The sequence below is a fragment of the Anguilla rostrata genome, chromosome 4 (genome assembly GCF_018555375.3).
Source record: "Anguilla rostrata isolate EN2019 chromosome 4, ASM1855537v3, whole genome shotgun sequence".
In the NCBI taxonomy this organism is placed as follows: domain Eukaryota; kingdom Metazoa; phylum Chordata; class Actinopteri; order Anguilliformes; family Anguillidae; genus Anguilla; species Anguilla rostrata.
In genome coordinates this window covers 38,105,227-38,127,130 of record NC_057936.1, presented here as the reverse complement: position 1 = coordinate 38,127,130, position 21,904 = coordinate 38,105,227, and the positions used below count along the sequence as shown (strand labels likewise).

Here is a 21,904-nt window from a genome sequence, read left to right as displayed (position 1 = left end):
AGTTTGTACCAATGAAAACCCCAGTTCTGGTTCCACTGGCCTTCTCCATGGGTATCCCAGCAGTCTCCAGTGCTCTGTAGGTGCACTCCAGCAAGAGCTTCTGCTGGGGATCCATGAGGTCTGCCTCTGTCTCAGTGATTCCAAAGAACTTGTGGTCAAACTCATTCAACCTGGGTATTAAATTGTCCAGCACTTTTATTTCACTACTGCATTGTGTTTCTTTGAGATACATTGAGATTTGTGTTGACTTGCTGCTCAATTCACTATGTTAAATTGTAAGGAAATAAAACTAACAATTGATTTACAAAGAAAAATGAAACAATTGTTTCTATCAGAAAATATCTAAGAGCACAATTGTATGAACAATTTAAATATGTTGGATATGACACTAATGTAAAATTATATTTTTGCTTATAATAAGGAATAAATCTCAACTGCATGCATTTCATCAATATGCAGTTCATAATATACTAGGGTAACTGTAGGGAACTTGTAGCTTACCCATCAATCAGTGCTGCTTTGGCAGTTTGTGTTTTCCCAGCTTTGCTGTCATCAGAATCATACCAGAACGCTGGGTCAAATCGGTCATCTGGAATTTGCACTGTGCAGTTCTTTCCTTCCAGCAGAATCTTCCAGAAATTAGTAAGTCCTTCACCTGGCAGATGTAGGAGTATATTTACTGTCACTATTAGATCACCATCCATTAGTTCTCTAGGCAATTAAAAAGTGCACATATTTAGGGAATTACTTCTTTATGCCTTTATTTTATGGCATCTTTGTAAATATTATGTTAATGTTCAAAGACATATGTCCAGTTCAATGTGCAATTTGATATGACATCTTGGAGTTCTGTACAAAGAGACATAATAAGCTTGATTCTGCCATGGAAGACATGCACAGTTCTTATTATGGTAGACTGGGACACTTTCTATATTCATAACCTGAAAATTGCATCTACTGTACTATTGCTATTTACACTGGACGCATTTGTTTCTGTCTATTTTCCTGCCAATTTGTATTCACAGTTTTATTGCATATACATGTTCATCCACAGAGGATGAAATAAAGAAAATAAAATCTGAATTCAAATCCAAAAATGTAGCAGACCAATGCATAAGTGATTACAGTCTTGTATTTACAATCTGGTCCCTCATTTATAGAAATGTACACAAAAATATTCTTGAAATGCAGGAAAAAAAAAGGCTTGGTTAAAAGTGTACTCATAATTCTGTCAGTCTGCTCGAATTTACTAAAATCAGTTTTTTTTTAAACTTGAAAAACAACTTTTATAGATTTACTCACTATATAGCTCTAAAATGGTGGTATGGATGCATTACATAAATGCAGTACATTCATTTTAAAATTGCTTTAAAATAAGTGCTTTAATGTTTTCGTTTATTTTAACTGAGTACTTTCTAAACAAGCTGTGAAGACAGATACACACTTCCTTTCCAGTACATTATACTGTCCTTAGTTCCAACCAGTCAAGAAATCAATCATTAGCATACCTTTTCCTACAGGTATGAAATGGCAAATTCGTATACTACTGACCATTTGGAAAATTAGATCTATGGCTATTGGGACTCTACAGATCAATGAACTGAACATCTACTGTGCATACTCCATAATGGAGTTGAGTATAATCATTTTTTAAATGGCTATTTGTTTTTACTGGCTGAACAGATGTTGGATCTGAGCTGTAAGTTAAGACTGGAGATTGGAACAATTTATCATTATCATCATCATTATCTCTATCATTTTACTGTGTAGCCCTGAAGTTATGCTGCCAGATAATAGCGCTCATATTTACCCTGATCATCAAAAATATTGAGAAAATGGCAATATTGAATATATTCAATGTTATTCAAAATATGCCAATCACTGTTATAATTTTGAAAATTATCCAACATTTTATGTTGCCTAAATAATTGTGACAAGGCTACCATAGACTGTTGCATTTGATTTACATTGTACTCTGTTTTAAGAAATCAAATAACTTTTTATTTATTAAAGAAAAAAAAAAAATTTAAATTAATTTTCATAATCCTCAACATAATACATCAGTTTAATTTTCACATTACCTCAAGGTTAATTGTAAAAGCTACATAAGGCCATTGCATTTGTAATTTACTATGCCATTAAATGCTGGGGAGGTAAATAACAACAATAATAAAAATAATAATAAAGGTTGGGTTGTAGTCTAGAAAAACGTGCTACACAGTTTTTAGTCACCACAACCTTACTGCAAGACTGAAAAGTTGCAAAAATGGCACCTTGCCCACCTTGCCCACCTTGCCTGCCCACCTTGCCTTTAGTTAGATGGATTACACAGATGTGTAAAGCTATGCCTAAATCTTCTTGTAAACAGGCAAAGTAGCCTACATTGGTACACTGGCTGGCACTACTACACACAAACATTTCTTAATACAATATGAAAAAGCACAGAGAAATCAAATCAATAGCTGAACTTGGTGACTGTGCTGTCATTTGTTTTAAGAATTTCAAATATATTTAAAACCTGACTTTCATTTCCCCCTTTTTGACGTAAGTTTGAATTGCCTGAAGGATATTAACTAACTGCACGATATGATGCCAGCATACAGTGAAATAAATCACTGCAATTTCTTTCCCCAAAAAATGTAGCCTATATTGACAACTTTCTGAAAGGCAAATACCTCACCTCCAGGGAAACTGCAACCAATGCCCACAACAGCAACCTCTTCACCTGAGTCTGCCATTTTCAGCTTTCACTCCTTCACAAAATTAAAGTGTGAAAATTATATCTTACACAAGTCACAGGATGGAACACATTTAAAAACTAATTTATGCATGGCTGTAGCATTCAATATCAACAGAAATGGCAAAAATAAATAAGAAAACACAAATTGTGCATTAAAAAATATGAAGTGAAAATATGAAGAAAATACGTATAAGAGTAATTCATAAAATTAGGAGACAGATTCATGGTGATATGGTAAGCAGACTGTTAAATGTTCGGATTCCATGCTTCCTGTGGTTTAAGAGTGAAGTATAATTAACGAAGGATGTGTAGAACTCGTTCACTCCTACAGGATTAACCCCAAAAAGAGTATTATGACCTTAATTTAAACCTGAATCTGAACACACATGAGTAATCTGCACCTGTTGCTACACAATGAAGCCTCTGCGTGCCTGTGGAAAAAACCCATTAGATGTTTTACATTAGGCTATCGATATTTTATATCTTAACTCACCGAATCGCAACGAACATAATTCCATTACCAAACTATTGGAGTTTCATGCTTCAAGCTTTTGAACATCAACTTTATGTATTTAAGTACAATAAATGTACATTTCTAAAGTATGGGCATTTACAATTATAAATTAACTACTTTTATCAGATAAAGTTATCAGAGAATTGTGTCCCAACCTGACACAAAACATTAAGTATAATAAAAGTATAATAAAATATAAACAATAATCAAATAAAAGCCAACAAACTGGTCAGATTTTCACCATGTCTCTGCTTAAGCATTTATAGGACACTCTTAGCCATACATTAATATGTAGCCTACTTATAAGCAACAAACAGTGCTGATAAGTAATCAGGGTCACAACCAATAATAATAATCAATACATAATCTTACAACAAAAAGCAACATAGATGAAACAAACATTTAAATTGTTTACAATTGAATCATACAATCATACAAAACTCCAGTTCATGTTTTTGTGGTTAACTGACTCAACCTGTCACTGGCTAGCTTTGAATTAGCCAGATTGAAAAGCAAAATATAAGATAAGACCTTCGTTTCCCATACATACATATGTAAATATGCTAATACTTTACTCCAATACCAATACTCCAAGTAATTGGTATATTTTGAAAGAAAATCTGAAAACCATAACAGGACGCTATTACTGCTAGGATGGTGCCAATGGTTCAGCTTTATTTAAATTAGCTGCAAGGTGAAACAAAAATACAGTGTTCGAATTAAGGGGGGAATTGGGGGGGGTCTGACTCTGACCCCCCTAATTAAGACTTGGACCCGCCCCCAAAAGAGGTAAAAACAACAGGTTGGGGGGGGTCGAAACATATATATTTATTTATATATCCTCCTTACCTGTAATCGTAAATATTACAATATATTTCCCATCAGAGGCGTCATTAGACCCCAACCCTAGTGACGCCACTGACCTGTTGTTTTTACCTCTTTTGGGGGGGGTCCAAGTCTTAATTAGGGGGGTCAGACCCCCCCCAATTCCCCCCATAACCCTGAAAATAATATATATATAACCATTGTTAGACTATGTACAGAAATGTATGTGCATATGCCCAAGTATCATAGAAGTAAAGCCAACGTTACTTTGGACTCCGGTATCAGGTAGACTATAGCACTGCAGTTCTATAGCCAACATCCTTTCATGTGTGCATTACCCTTTGAGGAGAAGGATAGCTACTAGTGCACACAGAGTCTGTTAGCTATCTTAAAAGTAATTTCCGTTGAGATGTTGCTGTAACTGGAGTAAAACTAAAATAAAGGGCCAGAGCAACTTTAAGGGGAGCTGGATTATTACAGGCAAAGAAAAGGAACCCTGCGTTAAAACTCCAGACAAGGACTGCCGCCCGACCCTTGTTAAAAATAGGCACTCAATGACTCAAAGCTGACTTTTCTACCCAGGCACAAACAATACGGAAGCTGTTTTCGACAATGAATGTTATCGAGGACGAGAGAGAACATTGTGTTTATTCGGGGGACCAAGAAGCATCGAAAGAAATCATGTGTGTGTTCATCTTCCGACTCCTTCAGTACCTGGACAGGAATCTTATATTGGAAGCTAGCGGGAAAGATAGACATGCTTGATGGCAAGCCAGGAATGTCTTGAGTATATGTCAATAATTGACAAGCTGAGTAATCATCAGATAGGCCTATTCCTTAGCATAGGCCTATATTAAAATTATCACGGTTTTGAACATTGTACCTTTAACCTTAAATATATGAAATGTAACTGAAAATCTGAGGATATAGATGCAAATTTGAGGACCCCGCCCATTGTTGTCTTTAAAATTCTTAGATATTATTCCCACCTCACATTATTTCACAACTTTGAAATGCTCCTAGTAAGCTAGCCCACACTCCTGCTGACCTCTCTATGGAAGGTGTATGGAAGGTGCAGATTCCTGGACATGCGAACAGGACATAATCTATGTGGATTATTCAATACCTTGTCACATTTTGCCATGACAAAATCTGAGCATTAAACTACAGTAGTCTGCTGTGAAAATCACAGGGAACACATGTAGCCCTCTGTTGATAACTGTACAAACTGTACATTAAGTTTCAGCATTTTAACAGGTGCTCTTAGCCAGAACAACCATCTGTTTGCACCAGCTTTACAGTAAAAAACACTGCAACCCCAGGACTGAATATACAGGGTGAAAGGGGGTTACAACCCCCAATATTACAAAACAGGCAAAATAACCCCACAGTAATATGTAGCAATATGATGAGAAAAATAATTTCAAATAATAGAGATGGGGATTTCATGATGTGACTGGGATATACTCGTAAAGCTGGGTGTTTGTCACAGAAGTCGCAGGTGCCACAGATTCCATGACATTCCCCATGTTTTGCCATTTCCACAATTTCCTCTGTTTATAGCGCTGTTGGTTAATGTATTTTTACTTGGGATATTTTTTGCAGCCTGAAATTGAGAAATATGAAAAGGGAGAAAAAACAGAATGTTTTTCTTTTCTTCTTTTTTTTCCCATTTTCTCCCCAATTTAGTCGTTATACAAATTCTCCATGTTTATCACATTCCTGGTCGATGCGCTATCCTCTGTTGGTCTGGGGAGGGTGTAGACTACCACATGCCTCCTCCGATACATGTGGAGTCACCAGCCGCTTCTTTTCACATGACAGTGAGCAGTTTCACTGGGAGAGTGTAACGCGCGCGGAGGTTCACGCTATCTCCCCCAGATCCCCTCCCTGCTGAACAATTGTGAACCCGGGTCTCTGCAGTGGTAGGTGAGTGCATATACCTCTACAGTACCCAGACGGCCCTGAAAAAACAAAATGTTAGCAACAAACTTACGTAATAGAGCTGTAGAAACATGCAGCTATTGCCGTTGAGTGACTGAACATTGGCATTGAGATTTGGCTTTGATCCGTCTACTGATGGTCCTTCGGTAGGTAAGATTGCAGAAGATATTGTTCTTTGGAAGCATGTATACACATGCATTTTATGACTAACAAAGGTTGACTTTGCTTTGAAAATACTTTATGTTTCCAAACAAATATCAAGCTCCAATATACATGTGAACTGAAACATTACACGAGTTCATTTTTTGCCCAATGGCAAACTCTTAATATACTTTTCAGGCAGCTGCTACAATCTGAAACTGTGGGATTGCAACCTGTTAAGAGAGCTAGCCACTAGGTGGCACTCAGGTTCCAAACACGAAGAAGCAGCGGCCGTAAAACAGGAAGTGATCGATGAAGAGGCACGGGAAAACAGACGTTAGGTTATGCACTGCAGCATTGTTTTATTAGCATGCATTAAAGACGGCTTCTAAACATCGAGCTGACTGGATATATGTTTAACACAACCAAAATGTACAGTATCCAATACTGTAGAAAACATATCTTTCCACTTTCTGTAGGGGATGGACACTTGAGATTAGATTTAAATGTTTTAATTTTAATTTTTAAATTAAATGTTAAATGAGATTAGATTTATCTACTATTAGGACTTGGTGAGGACTAAATGAGAATGCTCTATGTCCTAATATGTGAAGTCAAAAAAATGAAAGAGGGTGTATTTTCATTTCACTTCACTGTAAATGACTGCTGCAGCTTCGTATTTTTATTTGTAGCCTCAATTATGTTTAGCTCCAAACAAGGTAGAATTAACCTAAAATCTATGCTATCATTGTTATCATTATCATTATTATTATAATTATACAAGAAATTACCTGTGCATTTCCAAATAGGGTATTCGGCTTTGGATAAACCCCTAATTCATATCCATCTGGACCCCTTTCGTTTTAAGGTGCTTTTCAAAGTTTTTATAAGTCATACTTTGAATACAATCTTTCAGTCTTTAAAAATAATGCAGGAACACAGGCACATGATCATCTGGAGGATTAAGAAAGGTTGCATAACCTGTATTATTATTCAAAGATTAGGTCAGTATTTGCATTTAGAATGCTAATCACATTTGTATATTGCATCAGATTCCTCTTACCATTTCAGGGTCAGTGAGCTACGAAGTTACCTGTTCAATTTTAATTGTTGTTAGGGTGTTGTGTTTATTAGGGGAAATTTGGCATCATTTTTCTCTATCTATTTCTGCGTAGTTTTGAAGTCCGCAAGGGAGATAAGTCGGGAAGCATTACTATTAGTTTTTGAACCAAAGATCTGACTCAAAAACAGACAAACCAGGACAGGATACCAAAAAAGGTTTAAAGACTGACAGAGACAGAAAGTCACCTGTGCAGATTGAACAAGATACAAAATAGGCTGAAACACTGGTTTGAATGCAGAGGAGAACAAACTGGATATTTAACAATAGGTGAAACTAATATAAAACAAGAAATCAGTTAGCACTAGCCAGTAAGAAGAACAGAAAAGAAGTACTAGACATAAGGAAGGGAAATAAAAGAAAATAAACCTGGATAAATTATTTAGAAAATACAAAGTAATCCCACAACACAACATAAATTTCAGAATGTAACAGTCTGCAGTCTCTGACCCCATAGCACAGACGTCAAATGTAATCTCTGTGTAGATCACCTGTGTCTGCTGTCTCTCACAGAACAAGGGCAACAGCAAAACCTGGCTTTGTTACGAGAGCACTGAATGACCTGACTTTGTAAAACTAAAATAATCATCTGTCAAAAACTGATTTTTCAGCACTGCACTAGAACACACCTTAAATTAAACATGTGTCAATGCATTATAAGGATAACTTGTAGAGAACTCTATACCAACTAAGGGAAGATTTTACCAAATTAATATGCCAGTCACAATATTGTCCAAACTCTTTAAGAATAAGATCAGGAGATGATAAGAGATACATAAAAAGATCAAGATTGACTGTCAGGTTGCAAACACACCCCCACTACTGCCTGTGAAGTCTTGCTTTTTTCATAGGAACTAAACAAGCCACATCACATTTTGTTAAAATATATTGTATCAATGTTGTTTTATGATTACATCTGATAAAACCATAAAAACAATAAAATTCCTTGAGTGCTGTTTACCCTCCCTTATGATGCATGCTAATATAGACATAAAACTGATGGATTCCATTGATGTAATGACTAACAGTAATTACTGTCCAGATTTGAGGAGCCAAATGTTACAGAGTCGAGAGGACATTGTGAAGCCTTGCAAGATTGCTGGTTAACATTCAATTTCTTGTTATCAAGCACCCATGACCTAGTGCAACAACAGGGAAGTGCCTTTCTCTTTTGATAGGTACCAGCAGTTCTTTCTTAAACAGATATTTCTTTCCTGACTAACAACTGTCGTGGAAATTATCTCATTTCCCCCGGTCGGTGAGAATAAAGGTATCTGAAACCGAATATTTTGGGTAAGTCTGTTAGACTCAACAGACTTACCCAGAATATTCGGTTTCAGATACCTTTATTCGGCCGAACAGGAGAATTCACAGAGCAACAACGTCTCTGAATGAATGTTCTCCAAACAGTTGGAGTATTTTACAGGCTACACTTCAAAGTAGGTGAAATTGCGTGTTCTGCAATTGCCCAAGCTATCTCAGCTTGAACATATGCTTTTGCAGTTCCGGTAAAAATGTTGGATTTCTAGGAAACGCTGAATTCTCACTTCCTCAAGGCTATATATGTCACAATGACTTACAGTGGGCTCCAGAATTATTAGCACCCTCAATAAAAATGTAGATAAAATCTGCATATAATAAATCACACAGATAATAATCTATATGTTATGTTCAAACATATGGGAAAACTATATACTTTTATTTCAATACATTTACTCTCATGCTTCAATGTTATTGTATTAAGTAATCAAATTTTTTTCTGAAAATCATAGGTGCCATAATTATTGGCACCCCTAACAATTATTGTAAGTAAAATCCAAACAAAATAAATTGGCAATACAATTTTACTTAATTTAGTTCATCTCAGTCTAAAGGAACTATTGTGTCATTCTATCACTTCCAGTTTCACTAGAGAATAAAAATGAGGTAACAAGCATACAAAATTCCTTTCATCCATCAGCATGGGAAAAGCCAAATAACTGTCAATTCAGAAGAGACCGAATGGTAATTTATCGTCACAAGTCTGGTAATGGGTACAAAAAAAGACAAACGGTTAAACATACCACTTAGCACTTTAAGGCAATACTAAGAACGTGTAAAACATATGGAATGGTTGCAAATTTGCCAAGAAGAAAAATCAAGTGCATGTTGTCCCCACGGATGGTGAGGGAGGCCATTAATAATCCAAAGATCACTGTTTAAGAATTGTAGAGATTGGTTTATTTCTAGCCGTCATCAAGCCTAAAAAAAAACATGAAATGGCACCTCCAAACCAACTAACTCTTTGGTAGGGTGGCACGAAGACAGTCCTTACTGAGCACAATAAACAAAACCAAGAATCGGGAGCTTTTGCATATTTATCAAGGGTGCCAATAATTCTGGAGCCCACGGTATAACAATGGAGAAGTGCAGAGACAGTTTCTGTGAAGAACAGGAACATGCGCGGGAGGAGCTATGCGCTCTGTAACACCGGATAATGAAATAATACCGGATAATGCAGTAACTTTTCATAATGTAATGACTTTTTCATTTAGAAGGACTTTATAATGTAATAAAAAATATATAATGTAACAACTTGCCAGCTAATGTAATAAATATGTTGTTACACGGATAACGCAATAACTTTTTCGGGATAATGTAATTTTTTCTTATTACATTATCCAGTGGTTGTTACCGTAAAATTTGTATACTGCTAGAATTCATTTTGGCTGTAAAAGTGATGGGTTTTGGAGCCTTCGGATTCATAAAAAAGTAACAAAAAGCATAAATTACTGATTTGAGCAATCAGGACATCTTCACTATCATAAGACAGAGGTGCTTATGACCATGATATGCACTTTTGTACGTCGCTTTGGATAAAAGCGTCTGCTAAATAAATAGTAAGTGCTCGATGTCTTCTTGTTGTATCTCAGGTTGTCTATTATTGTTTAACAACGTTGCAGCGAAATCACCACAACTTTATCAATCAATCAGTTTTTATTTATAGAGCACATTTCATACAAATTTGCAACACAATGTGCTGAACACAATGCCTTTGTGCAGGGCTGCCCGATCCAGTTCCTGGCGGTCTGCTGCCCCATCCAGTTCCTTGTCCTGCAGGTTTCATTCCAACACCTCATTCAAAGCCTAGAGATATAATTGAGCTTCTAACTAGTAAAATCAGGTGCGCGAAATTATGGTTGAAATAAAAACCTATGGTAGATCGCTGGGAATAGGATTGGGCAGCCCTGCCTTATTGAAACGGATGTTATCCGGTGAAGTTGTGACGTTATTCATCCAACAAGTTTTACTCACCGGATAATGTAACAACTACTGGATAATTGACATTATCCGGAATAAATTATTACGTTATCCGTGTAACATATTTATTACATTATCTGGACAATTGTTACATTATCCGGTTTTACATCCATCTAAGTCCATCTAAATGAAAAAGTTATTACATTATTAAATAGTTTTTACAATATCCGGTATTATTACATAATCCGGTGTTACACAGCGCATAGCCCTCCCGCGCGTGGTCCTGTTTTTCAAAGAAACTGTCTCTGCGCTTCTGCATTGTTATACGTAAGTCACTGTGACATGTATAGCCTCGAGGAAGTAAGAATTCAGCGTTTCGGGTAAATAAGTCAGTTTCCTAGAAATCTGATGTTTTTAACCGAGCTGCAATAGCGCGCTTAATAGACCAGTATCCATATGATGTTTTCACTTTATGATTTAAGAAGACCAAAGCATTAGCCTACATTACACACTGTAAAAAAAGGTTCTATATGGAACCAAAACGGGTTCAATAGAAATGTGTATATATGGCCCCCAAAAAAATTCTTAAATGGTTCTGTTTTTTAAAATGGCACACGTATATGTGTTGGTTCCATATAGAACCTTTTTTATTTGTTTACAGTGTATAGCCAGTATGACCATATGTGGCTATTTCCTTTGCTGTCACTGTGAGGATGGACGACAGACAAGCAGAACTCTTCGATTTCATTTACTTTAGCAAATCTTCAACAGCCATTTCCTGAAAACTGTATATTGCCCATAGGGTATTCAATTTATCTCAACTTTAACAATAGATACAGCTACATCATTTTACATACTGCTTCTCAAATGTTACAGCTAGGGCGTGTCAGAGGCTTTTTTAAAATATATTTTGTCATTTTCATTTTATGTGGCATTTTATCAGTAAAAAAAGGTTGAAAAAACGTTTTTTTCTGCGTGTACATATTGTTTTGGAATAATTAATTAAAAAACAATATTTTGACAAAAGCCTCTGACAAGCCCTAACTATTGAGTTATTGATCACATTTAAAAAAAAAAAATCAGTGCAGATTTTATCTGTTGAGCCCAAATATTGAATACCTTTTATGCAAATAGCTCATTTGCATATTTTAAAAAGAAAAGAAAAGAAAAGTCATAATACAAAAAAACCTTGTATTTGTGTGTTTATAACGTATTTCGTTATAATCGTATTTATAACGATTATATACATTTAGTTTGTTCATTTTATGAAACTGTAGAAGTTATAGATGCAAAATATAAAAAAATATCACAATTGACATATGGAACCAAAATGATCGTTTTTGACGAAGCAATCCGCAATGTCCCTGTGAAAACTGATTTGGGGACAAAGAGGTTTTCTGATATTTGCGCCAAATGAAATCGCAGGTGCGTCTCGAATGCAATATTAGAAATTATGGATAAACAATAACGACGAAATGGAACAAACCAGCATCACATTTCCAAATTATAGGAACCAATCAGAAGTGTATTTTCTTGGCTCAGCAGTCGGTGGAGTGAAACTGAATGAAAATAATGCTGTCGAAAGTGCTCAGGCAATAAGACTATATTGCTATTTAAAGGAAGATGAAGTCAATCGACAGAGAGTCAATTTATGGCTGGATTCATTTCTTAAAGTCTTATGAAATAACCCAGCTGCTACGGAAGCGGATTGCTTTCACACACACACACGCGCGCGCGCAAAAAGACACCTTATCGCGTAATTACGAGATCAGGATCTCGTAATTATGAGAAAAGATCTCGTAATTGGGGGTTTCTTCAACTAGGAACACTTTTGTCCTTGTGAACTTATTAAAAAACATGTTCAAATCACACTTACCACAGTCTCATAAGTTTATCTAATTTGTCTAGTTTTAAGGTCCAAGAGAGGACGCGCTGCCATCACAAGATAATTTGGTCATTTTTGACATTTTTTCTGACCCGTAATGAACAAATGTCATTTCCACCACAACTAAATATATGACTATTATTTAAAAATAGTATGACATATGTCACCCCATAATAATATATGACTATTTTCATAACTAGTTTTGCCAGTTGATACCTTTTTACAATTATTATACATTTGCGAATTAAATTTATTAAATGTCACAAGGACCAAACGACTTAACGTACATCCACCACAATCTGAAATATAATGTTGGCTTGGGTAGATACTGTTTTGAAATAAATAAATTGTATTATTGCATTAAGTAGAGTATGATCTCCAAAATTGTGGAGAAATGTTTAATGTATGGTCGTAACTTTTTGAATATTTTCAAAAAATGTGTGCGGTGATGGAAATGACAGGGTGCTGTGGAAATGACATTGTGTTGCGGAAATGACAATTAATGAACACGGATGTAGAAAATATTAAATTGAAAACAGTAGAAACATTTATTTGAAACATTTTTGTTGAATTGTCGTGAGACAAAACTGTTTTTACAATGCAAAATAATGGCAAGGCAAAAATGTACATAAGCAATGATACATCAAAATTGCATCAAATAATTGTGAGAGTTGGATGTATATTTTAAAAATTTGAATTGGTCTCTTAGATGAACAGTTGTGTATGAGTTACTGTATAGAACTTTAACAACGCCCAGTGGAAATGTACCTCATACTTTCAAAGCATAGTGTGCGTAAAATGTGTGTGTGTGTGTGTGTGTGTGTGTGTGTGCATGTATCCCAGTCTTCCATTATGCAGAAGATGATTCAAAATGATGTACATCTTTGGACTTAAGCATTCTGGGCACTCTAGTCTGGCCCATTATAAACAGTTGTGTGGCTGCACATAATGTGTGTGTGCATGTGCGTGTATGTACGTGCAGCACATGTGTGTGTGAATGTCTGAATGTGATTAAAGGCCAAATCTAATCAAAAGTTTGACAAAATTCTTTCCAGACTGACACTGCAATCTCCTTGTGCCGTTTGGTCACTGCTCAGGGATCAGTCCTATTACTTTCACGGATTGGTACCAGATGATGTCATCTCTCTCTGGCCAATAGAATCGATTGTTACCTATGGACCAATTGTTACCTATGCAGCTCATTGTTTTAACAAGAGCACCACTGTAACCATCAATATCTTGAATGATGCCCGGGTACACATCTCCGTCATAATTGACGGCACACCACTGACCTATAAGTGTAAGTCCGGAATGTGCTGCAGACCTAAATTGTGGGATGTATTAGGATGTGATGTGCTGGTTGAGGGGCAAGCTTCCTCCCATGGCTGAAACATTGCAGTTTCTGGATTTAATTAATATATAAACATAGTATTACACATATCTATTTTTACAATCCATATTTGTGCCCTATCAACATAGATAGCTCGGGTTTATGTGTTAACACAATGCCTTTCTCATTTCCACCACACTCTTGTCTTTTCCACCACAGAGGGAAGTGTGGTGGAAATGACTGTGGTGGAAATGACATTTCTACAGTATTTTGTGAAAAACTTCAAGGTAGCTTGACATATTAGCTTTGATTTGATAGCTAGCATATGATGCATGCAAAATACACTTATTTAACTTTAAAAATCTATCCTCTTACAAACTTCCATGAAGGTACAGCATGTTTGGAAATGACATACAATAAAAATATTGTCTGTTCCAGCTGTTTTCTTCAATAGCTGTACATGAAAATGTACATCTCCTCCATATCAGACATGTGCTCTGTTGCCACTGTCTAGTTCTTTAGCAACCACCTAAACAATCTCTCATACAGACTTTTTAAAGGAAAATTACATTGCTGTGGTGGAAATGACGGTGATACTGTGTGACAACTATATTTTGTGTAAAAAATAATATTGACTGTCTCACATTAAATACTAAAATGTTTTTTTATTATTTGAGTATTACTTTGTTCAGGAACATTAAATGTTTTCATATAAATTATATTTTTACACTTTATTTTCATTGTTGAATGAACACATGGTAAAAAGTTTCTAAGATTGTTTTATTGCTAATTTAACAAAGAGAGAGGGAATTGTACAAAATTATATGTATTTTTAAAAAGGACATGAAAGTGCTTGTAGTCTAAGAACCACCCAATTACTTATCTCGCAGTTTTAATTATTGCTTTTGCATCTGTAAAATCATTTATATTTCAGTTCCGCTTTCGGCATTTTGACCGAGTTTAATGTTACCTACCTTGCTAATGAGATGACAGGCCAAGTGTATAACGTTAGCACAGACGGTTGTGAAATTAAGAACTAAAATAAGCGTTGCACTTGAGTCCAGTAGGTATGGTTACCAGTTGTATAGAAATTGGCGCAAGACAATGACTTCTTCACGGCAGGTATATCGATTTTCTTAAAAAGTGACTATGCCAGTTGGACCACTCTGCCATTTCTACTGTTCAATACTTTTTAAATTATGCTACTAGCTAGGCCTACCCTACAATGCCACATTTCTAATTTCATGTTAGCTAGCTCTATATATCCTCTATCAACATACAAACAATTAGTAGGTCTGTTGCGTACAATAGCCCATTAAAAACACTTCCATTTAAAATTAAGACACTGGTGTACGAACACAAATTTGGCTTCAACTTGCTGTGTTTGATAAAGCTAAGATCTGCTTCAATTGTATGACATCGAGAAGGCCGCATTGCAGGTGTCCAAAGGACTGCCACTTCCAAAATTGGCTAAAATTGGAGATAAATAGGCCTAGTCTACTTTAGCGAGATGGCCACCTACCATAACTAGCTCTTTAAACACTCTCTACACATGTAGCCCTCATGTAGCCCTCTATTGATAACTGTACAAACTGTACATTAAGTGTCAGCATTTTAACAGGTGCTCTTAGCCAGAACAACCATCTGTTTGCACCAGCTTTACAGTAAAAAACACTGCAACCCTAGGGCTTAATATATAGGGTGAAAGGGGGTTACAACCCCCAATATTACAAAACAGGCAAAATAACCCCACAATAATATGTAGCAATATGATGAGAAAAATAATAGAGATGGGGATTTCATGATGTGACTGGGATATACTGGTAAAGCTGGGTGTTTGTCACAGAAGTCGCAGGTGCCACAGATTCCATGACATTCCCCATGTTTTGCCATTTCCACAATTTCCTCTGTTTTTAGCGCTGTTGGTTAATGTATTTTTACTTGGGATATTTTTTGCAGCCTGAAATTGAGAAATATGAAAAGGGAGAAAAAACAGGATGTTTTTTTTTTCTTTTTTTTTCCCATTTTCTCCCCAATTTAGTCGTTATACAAATTCTCCATGTTTATCACATTCCTGGATATATGTTTAACACAACCAAAATGTACAGTATCCAATACTGTAGAAAACATATCTTTCCACTTTCTGTAGGGGATGGACACTTGAGATTAGATTTAAATGTTTTAATTTTAATTTTAATTTTTAAATTAAATGTTAAATGAGATTAGATTTATCTACTATTAGGACTTGGTGAGGACTAAATGAGAATGCTCTATGTCCTAATATGTGAAGTCAAAAAAATGAAAGAGGGTGTATTTTCATTTCACTTCACTGTAAATGACTGCTGCAGCTTCGTATTTTTATTTGTAGCCTCAATTATGTTTAGCTCCAAACAAGGTAGAATTAACCTAAAATCTATGCTATCATTGTTATCATTATTATTATAATTATACAAGAAATTACCTGTGCATTTCCAAATAGGGTATTCGGCTTTGGATAAACCCCTAATTCATATCCATCTGGACCCCTTTCGTTTTAAGGTGCTTTTCAAAGTTTTTATAAGTCATACTTTGAATATAATCTTTCAGTCTTTAAAAATAATGCAGGAACACAGGCACATGATCATCTGGAGGATTAAGAAAGGTTGCATAACCTGTATTATTATTCAAAGATTAGGTCAGTATTTGCATTTAGAATGCTAATCACATTTGTATATTGCATCAGATTCCTCTTACCATTTCAGGGTCAGTGAGCTACGAAGTTACCTGTTCAATCTTAATTGTTGTTAGGGTGTTGTGTTTATTAGGGGAAATTTGGCATCATTTTTCTCTATCTATTTCTGCGTAGTTTTGAAGTCCGCAAGGGAGATAAGTCGGGAAGCATTACTATTAGTTTTTGAACCAAAGATCTGACTCAAAAACAGACAAACCAGGACAGGATACCAAAAAAGGTTTAAAGACTGACAGAGACAGAAAGTCACCTGTGCAGATTGAACAAGATACAAAATAGGCTGAAACACTGGTTTGAATGCAGAGGAGAACAAACTGGATATTTAACAATAGGTGAAACTAATATAAAACAAGAAATCAGTTAGCACTAGCCAGTAAGAAGAACAGAAAAGAAGTACTAGACATAAGGAAGGGAAATAAAAGAAAATAAACCTGGATAAATTATTTAGAAAATACAAAGTAATCCCACAACACAACATAAATTTCAGAATGTAACAGTCTGCAGTCTCTGACCCCATAGCACAGACGTCAAATGTAATCTCTGTGTAGATCACCTGTGTCTGCTGTCTCTCACAGAACAAGGGCAACAGCAAAACCTGGCTTTGTTACGAGAGCACTGAATGACCTGGCAGTAAACTTTATAAAACTAAAATAATCATCTGTCAAAAACTGATTTTTCAGCACTGCACTAGAACACACCTTAAATAATACATGTGTCAATGCATTATAAGGATAACTTGTAGAGAACTCTATACCAACTAAGGGAAGATTTTACCAAATTAATATGCCAATCACAATATTGTCCAAACTCTTTAAGAATAAGATCAGGAGATGATAAGAGATACATAAAAAGATCAAGATTGACTGTCAGGTTGCAAACACACCCCCACTACTGCCTGTGAAGTCTTGCTTTTTTCATAGGAACTAAACAAGCCACATCACATTTTGTTAAAATATATTGTATCAATGTTGTTTTATGATTACATCTGATAAAACCATAAAAACAATAAAATTCCTTGAGTGCTGTTTACCCTCCCTTATGATGCATGCTAATATAGACATAAAACTGATGGATTCCATTGATGTAATGACTAACAGTAATTACTGTCCAGATTTGAGGAGCCAAATGTTACAGAGTCGAGAGGACATTGTGAAGCCTTGCAAGATTGCTGGTTAACATTCAATTTCTTGTTATCAAGCACCCATGACCTAGTGCAACAACAGGGAAGTGCCTTTCTCTTTTGATAGGTACCAGCAGTTCTTTCTTAAACAGATATTTCTTTCCTGACTAACAACTGTCGTGGAAATTATCTCATTTCCCCCGGTCGGTGAGAATAAAGGTATCTGAAACCGAATATTTTGGGTAAGTCTGTTAGACTCAACAGACTTACCCAGAATATTCGGCTTCAGATACCTTTATTCGGCCGAACAGGAGAATTCACAGAGCAACAACGTCTCTGAATGAATGTTCTCCAAACAGTTGGAGCATTTTATAGGCTACACTTCAAAGTAGACGAAATTGCGTGTTCTGCAATTGCCCAAGCTGTCTCAGCTTGAACATGTGCTTTTGCAGCTCCGTTAAAAACGTTGGCTTTCTAGGAAACGCTGAATTCTCACTTCCTCAAGGCTATATATGTCACAGTGACTTACAGTGGGCTCCAGAATTATTAGCACCCTTAATAAAAATGTAGAAAAAAAGCTGCGTATAATAAATTACACAGATAATAATCTATATGTTATGTTCAAACATATGGGAAAACTATATACTTTTATTTCAATACATTTACTCTCATGCTTCAATGTTTTTTATTAAGTAATCTATTTTTTTTCTGAAAATCATAGGTGCCATAATTATTGGCACCCCTAACAATTATTGTAAGTAAAATCAAACAAAATTAAATTGGCAATAAATTTTACTTAATTTAGTTCACCTCAGTCTAAAGGAACTATTGTGTCATTCCATCACTTCAAGTTTCACGAGAGAATAAAAATGAGGTAACAAGCATACAAAATCCCTTTCATCCATCAGCATGGGAAAAGCCAAATAACTGTCAATTCAGAAGAGACCGAATGGTAATTTATCGTCACAAGTCTGGTAATGGGTACAAAAAAAGACAAACGGTTAAACATACCACTTAGCACTTTAAGGCAATACTAAGAACGTGTAAAACATATGGAATGGTTGCAAATTTGCCAAGAAGAAAAATCAAGTGCATGTTGTCCCCACGGATGGTGAGGGAGGCCATTAATAATCCAAAGATCACTGTTTAAGAATTGTAGAGATTGGTTTATTTCTAGCCGTCAACAAGCCTAAAAAAAAACATGAAATGGCACCTCCAAACCAACTAACTCTTTGGTAGGGTGGCACGAAGACAGTCCTTACTGAGCACAATAAACAAAACCAAGAATCGGGAGCTTTTGCATATTTATCAAGGGTGCCAATAATTCTGGAGCCCACGGTATAACAATGGAGAAGTGCAGAGACAGTTTCTGTGAAGAACAGGAACATGCGCGGGAGGAGCTATGCGCTCTGTAACACCGGATAATGAAATAATACCGGATAATGCAGTAACTTTTCATAATGTAATGACTTTTTCATTTAGAAGGACTTTATAATGTAATAAAAAATATATAATGTAACAACTTGCCAGCTAATGTAATAAATATGTTGTTACACGGATAACGCAATAACTTTTTCGGGATAATGTAATTTTTTCTTATTACATTATCCAGTGGTTGTTACCGTAAAATTTGTATACTGCTAGAATTCATTTTGGCTGTAAAAGTGATGGGTTTTGGAGCCTTCGGATTCATAAAAAAGTAACAAAAAGCATAAATTACTGATTTGAGCAATCAGGACATCTTCACTATCATAAGACAGAGGTGCTTATGACCATGATATGCACTTTTGTACGTCGCTTTGGATAAAAGCGTCTGCTAAATAAATAGTAAGTGCTCGATGTCTTCTTGTTGTATCTCAGGTTGTCTATTATTGTTTAACAACGTTGCAGCGAAATCACCACAACTTTATCAATCAATCAGTTTTTATTTATAGAGCACATTTCATACAAATTTGCAACACAATGTGCTGAACACAATGCCTTTGTGCAGGGCTGCCCGATCCAGTTCCTGGCGGTCTGCTGCCCGATCCAGTTCCTTGTCCTGCAGGTTTCATTCCAACACCTCATTCAAAGCCTAGAGATCTCATTGAGCTTCTAATGAGTAAAATCACGTGCGAGAAATTTGGGTTGAAATAAAATCCTATGATATATCTATGGGAACAGGATTGGGCAGCCCTGCCTTATTGAAAAGGATGTTATCCGGTGAAGTTGTTACGTTATTCATCCAAAAAGTTTTACTCACCGGATAATGTAACAACCACTGGATAATGTAATAAGAATAAATGACATTATCCGGAATAAGTTATTACGTTATCCGTGTAACATATGTATTACATTATCTGGCAAGTTGTTACATTATCCGGTTTTACATTATAAAGTCTTTCTAAATGAAAAAGATATTACAGTATGAAAAGTTATTACATTATCCGGTATTATTACATAATCCAATGTTACAGAGCGCATAGCCCCTCCCGCGCGTGGTCCTGTTTTTCAAAGAAACTGTCTCTGCGCTTCTCCATTGTTATACGTAAGTCACTGTGACATGTATAGCCTCGATGAAGTAAGAATTCAGCGTTTCGGGTAAATAAGTCAGTTTCCTAGAAATCTGATGTTTTTAACCGAGCTGCAATAGCGCGCTTAATAGACCAGTATCCATATGATGTTTTCACTTTATGATTTAAGAAGACCAAAGCATTAGCCTACATTACACACTGTAAAAAAAGGTTCTATATGGAACCAAAACGGGTTCAATAGAAATGTGTATATATGGCCCCCAAAAAAATTCTTAAATGGTTCTGTTTTTTAAAATGGCACACGTATATGTGTTGGTTCCATATAGAACCTTTTTTATTTGTTTACAGTGTATAGCCAGTATGACCATATGTGGCTATTTCCTTTGCTGTCACTGTGAGGATGGACGACAGACAAGCAGAACTCTTCGATTTCATTTACTTTAGCAAATCTTCAACAGCCATTTCCTGAAAACTGTATATTGCCCATAGGGTATTCAATTTATCTCAACTTTAACAATAGATACAGCTACATCATTTTACATACTGCTTCTCAAATGTTACAGCTAGGGCGTGTCAGAGGCTTTTTTAAAATATATTTTGTCATTTTCATTTTATGTGGCATTTTATCAGTAAAAAAAGGTTGAAAAAAACGTTTTTTTCTGCGTGTACATATTGTTTTTGGAATAATTAATTAAAAAACAATATTTTGACAAAAGCCTCTGACAAGCCCTAACTATTGAGTTATTGATCACATTTAAAAAAAAAAAAATCAGTGCAGATTTTATCTGTTGAGCCCAAATATTGAATACCTTTTATGCAAATAGCTCATTTGCATATTTTAAAAAGAAAAGAAAAGAAAAGTCATAATACAAAAAAACCTTGTATTTGTGTGTTTATAACGTATTTCGTTATAATCGTATTTATAACGATTATATACATTTAGTTTGTTCATTTTATGAAACTGTAGAAGTTATAGATGAAAAATATAAAAAAATATCACAATTGACATATGGAACCAAAATGATCGTTTTTGACGAAGCAATCCGCAATGTCCCTGTGAAAACTGATTTGGGGACAAAGAGGTTTTCTGATATTTGCGCCAAATGAAATCGCAGGTACGTCTCGAATGCAATATTAGAAATTATGGATAAACAATAACGACGAAATGGAACAAACCAGCATCACATTTCCAAATTATAGGAACCAATCAGAAGTGTATTTTCTTGGCTCAGCAGTCGGTGGAGTGAAACTGAATGAAAATAATGCTGTCGAAAGTGCTCAGGCAATAAGACTATATTGCTATTTAAAGGAAGATGAAGTCAATCGACAGAGAGTCAATTTATGGCTGGATTCATTTCTTAAAGTCTTATGAAATAACCCAGCTGCTACGGAAGCGGATTGCTTTCACACACACACACGCGCGCGCGCAAAAAGACACCTTATCGCGTAATTACGAGATCAGGATCTCGTAATTATGAGAAAAGATCTCGTAATTGGGGGTTTCTTCAACTAGGAACACTTTTGTCCTTGTGAACTTATTAAAAAACATGTTCAAATCACACTTACCACAGTCTCATAAGTTTATCTAATTTGTCTAGTTTTAAGGTCCAAGAGAGGACGCGCTGCCATCACAAGATAATTTGGTCATTTTTGACATTTTTTCTGACCCGTAATGAACAAATGTCATTTCCACCACAACTAAATATATGACTATTATTTAAAAATAGTATGACATATGTCACCCCATAATAATATATGACTATTTTCATAACTAGTTTTGCCAGTTGATACCTTTTTACAATTA

The 21,904-nt window shown here is 35.6% G+C and overlaps 1 protein-coding gene across 7 annotated transcripts in view; it reads right to left on the bottom strand.

Moving 5' to 3' along the window:
- The window catches only part of LOC135253356 (uncharacterized), a 73,256-nt gene extending 55,330 nt beyond the window's left edge, over positions 1-17,926 (bottom strand). Inside the window, exons 1-4 of one of the 7 annotated variants that reach the window (XM_064332532.1) lie at positions 17,858-17,926; positions 2,681-2,753; positions 502-655; positions 10-170 (exon numbers count right to left, since the gene is read on the bottom strand). In XM_064332532.1, the coding sequence (XP_064188602.1) occupies positions 10-170; positions 502-655; positions 2,681-2,738 (373 nt within the window). In that variant the 5' untranslated portion in view covers positions 2,739-2,753; positions 17,858-17,926. Of the gene's footprint in view, positions 1-9; positions 171-501; positions 656-2,680; positions 2,754-7,227; positions 7,357-8,605; positions 8,711-16,472; positions 16,637-17,857 lie in introns of those variants that run through there. The other 6 variants (XM_064332534.1, XM_064332530.1, XM_064332533.1 and 3 more) reach the window with 6 other exon arrangements.
- Between the last annotated feature and the right edge of the window lie 3,978 nt (positions 17,927-21,904).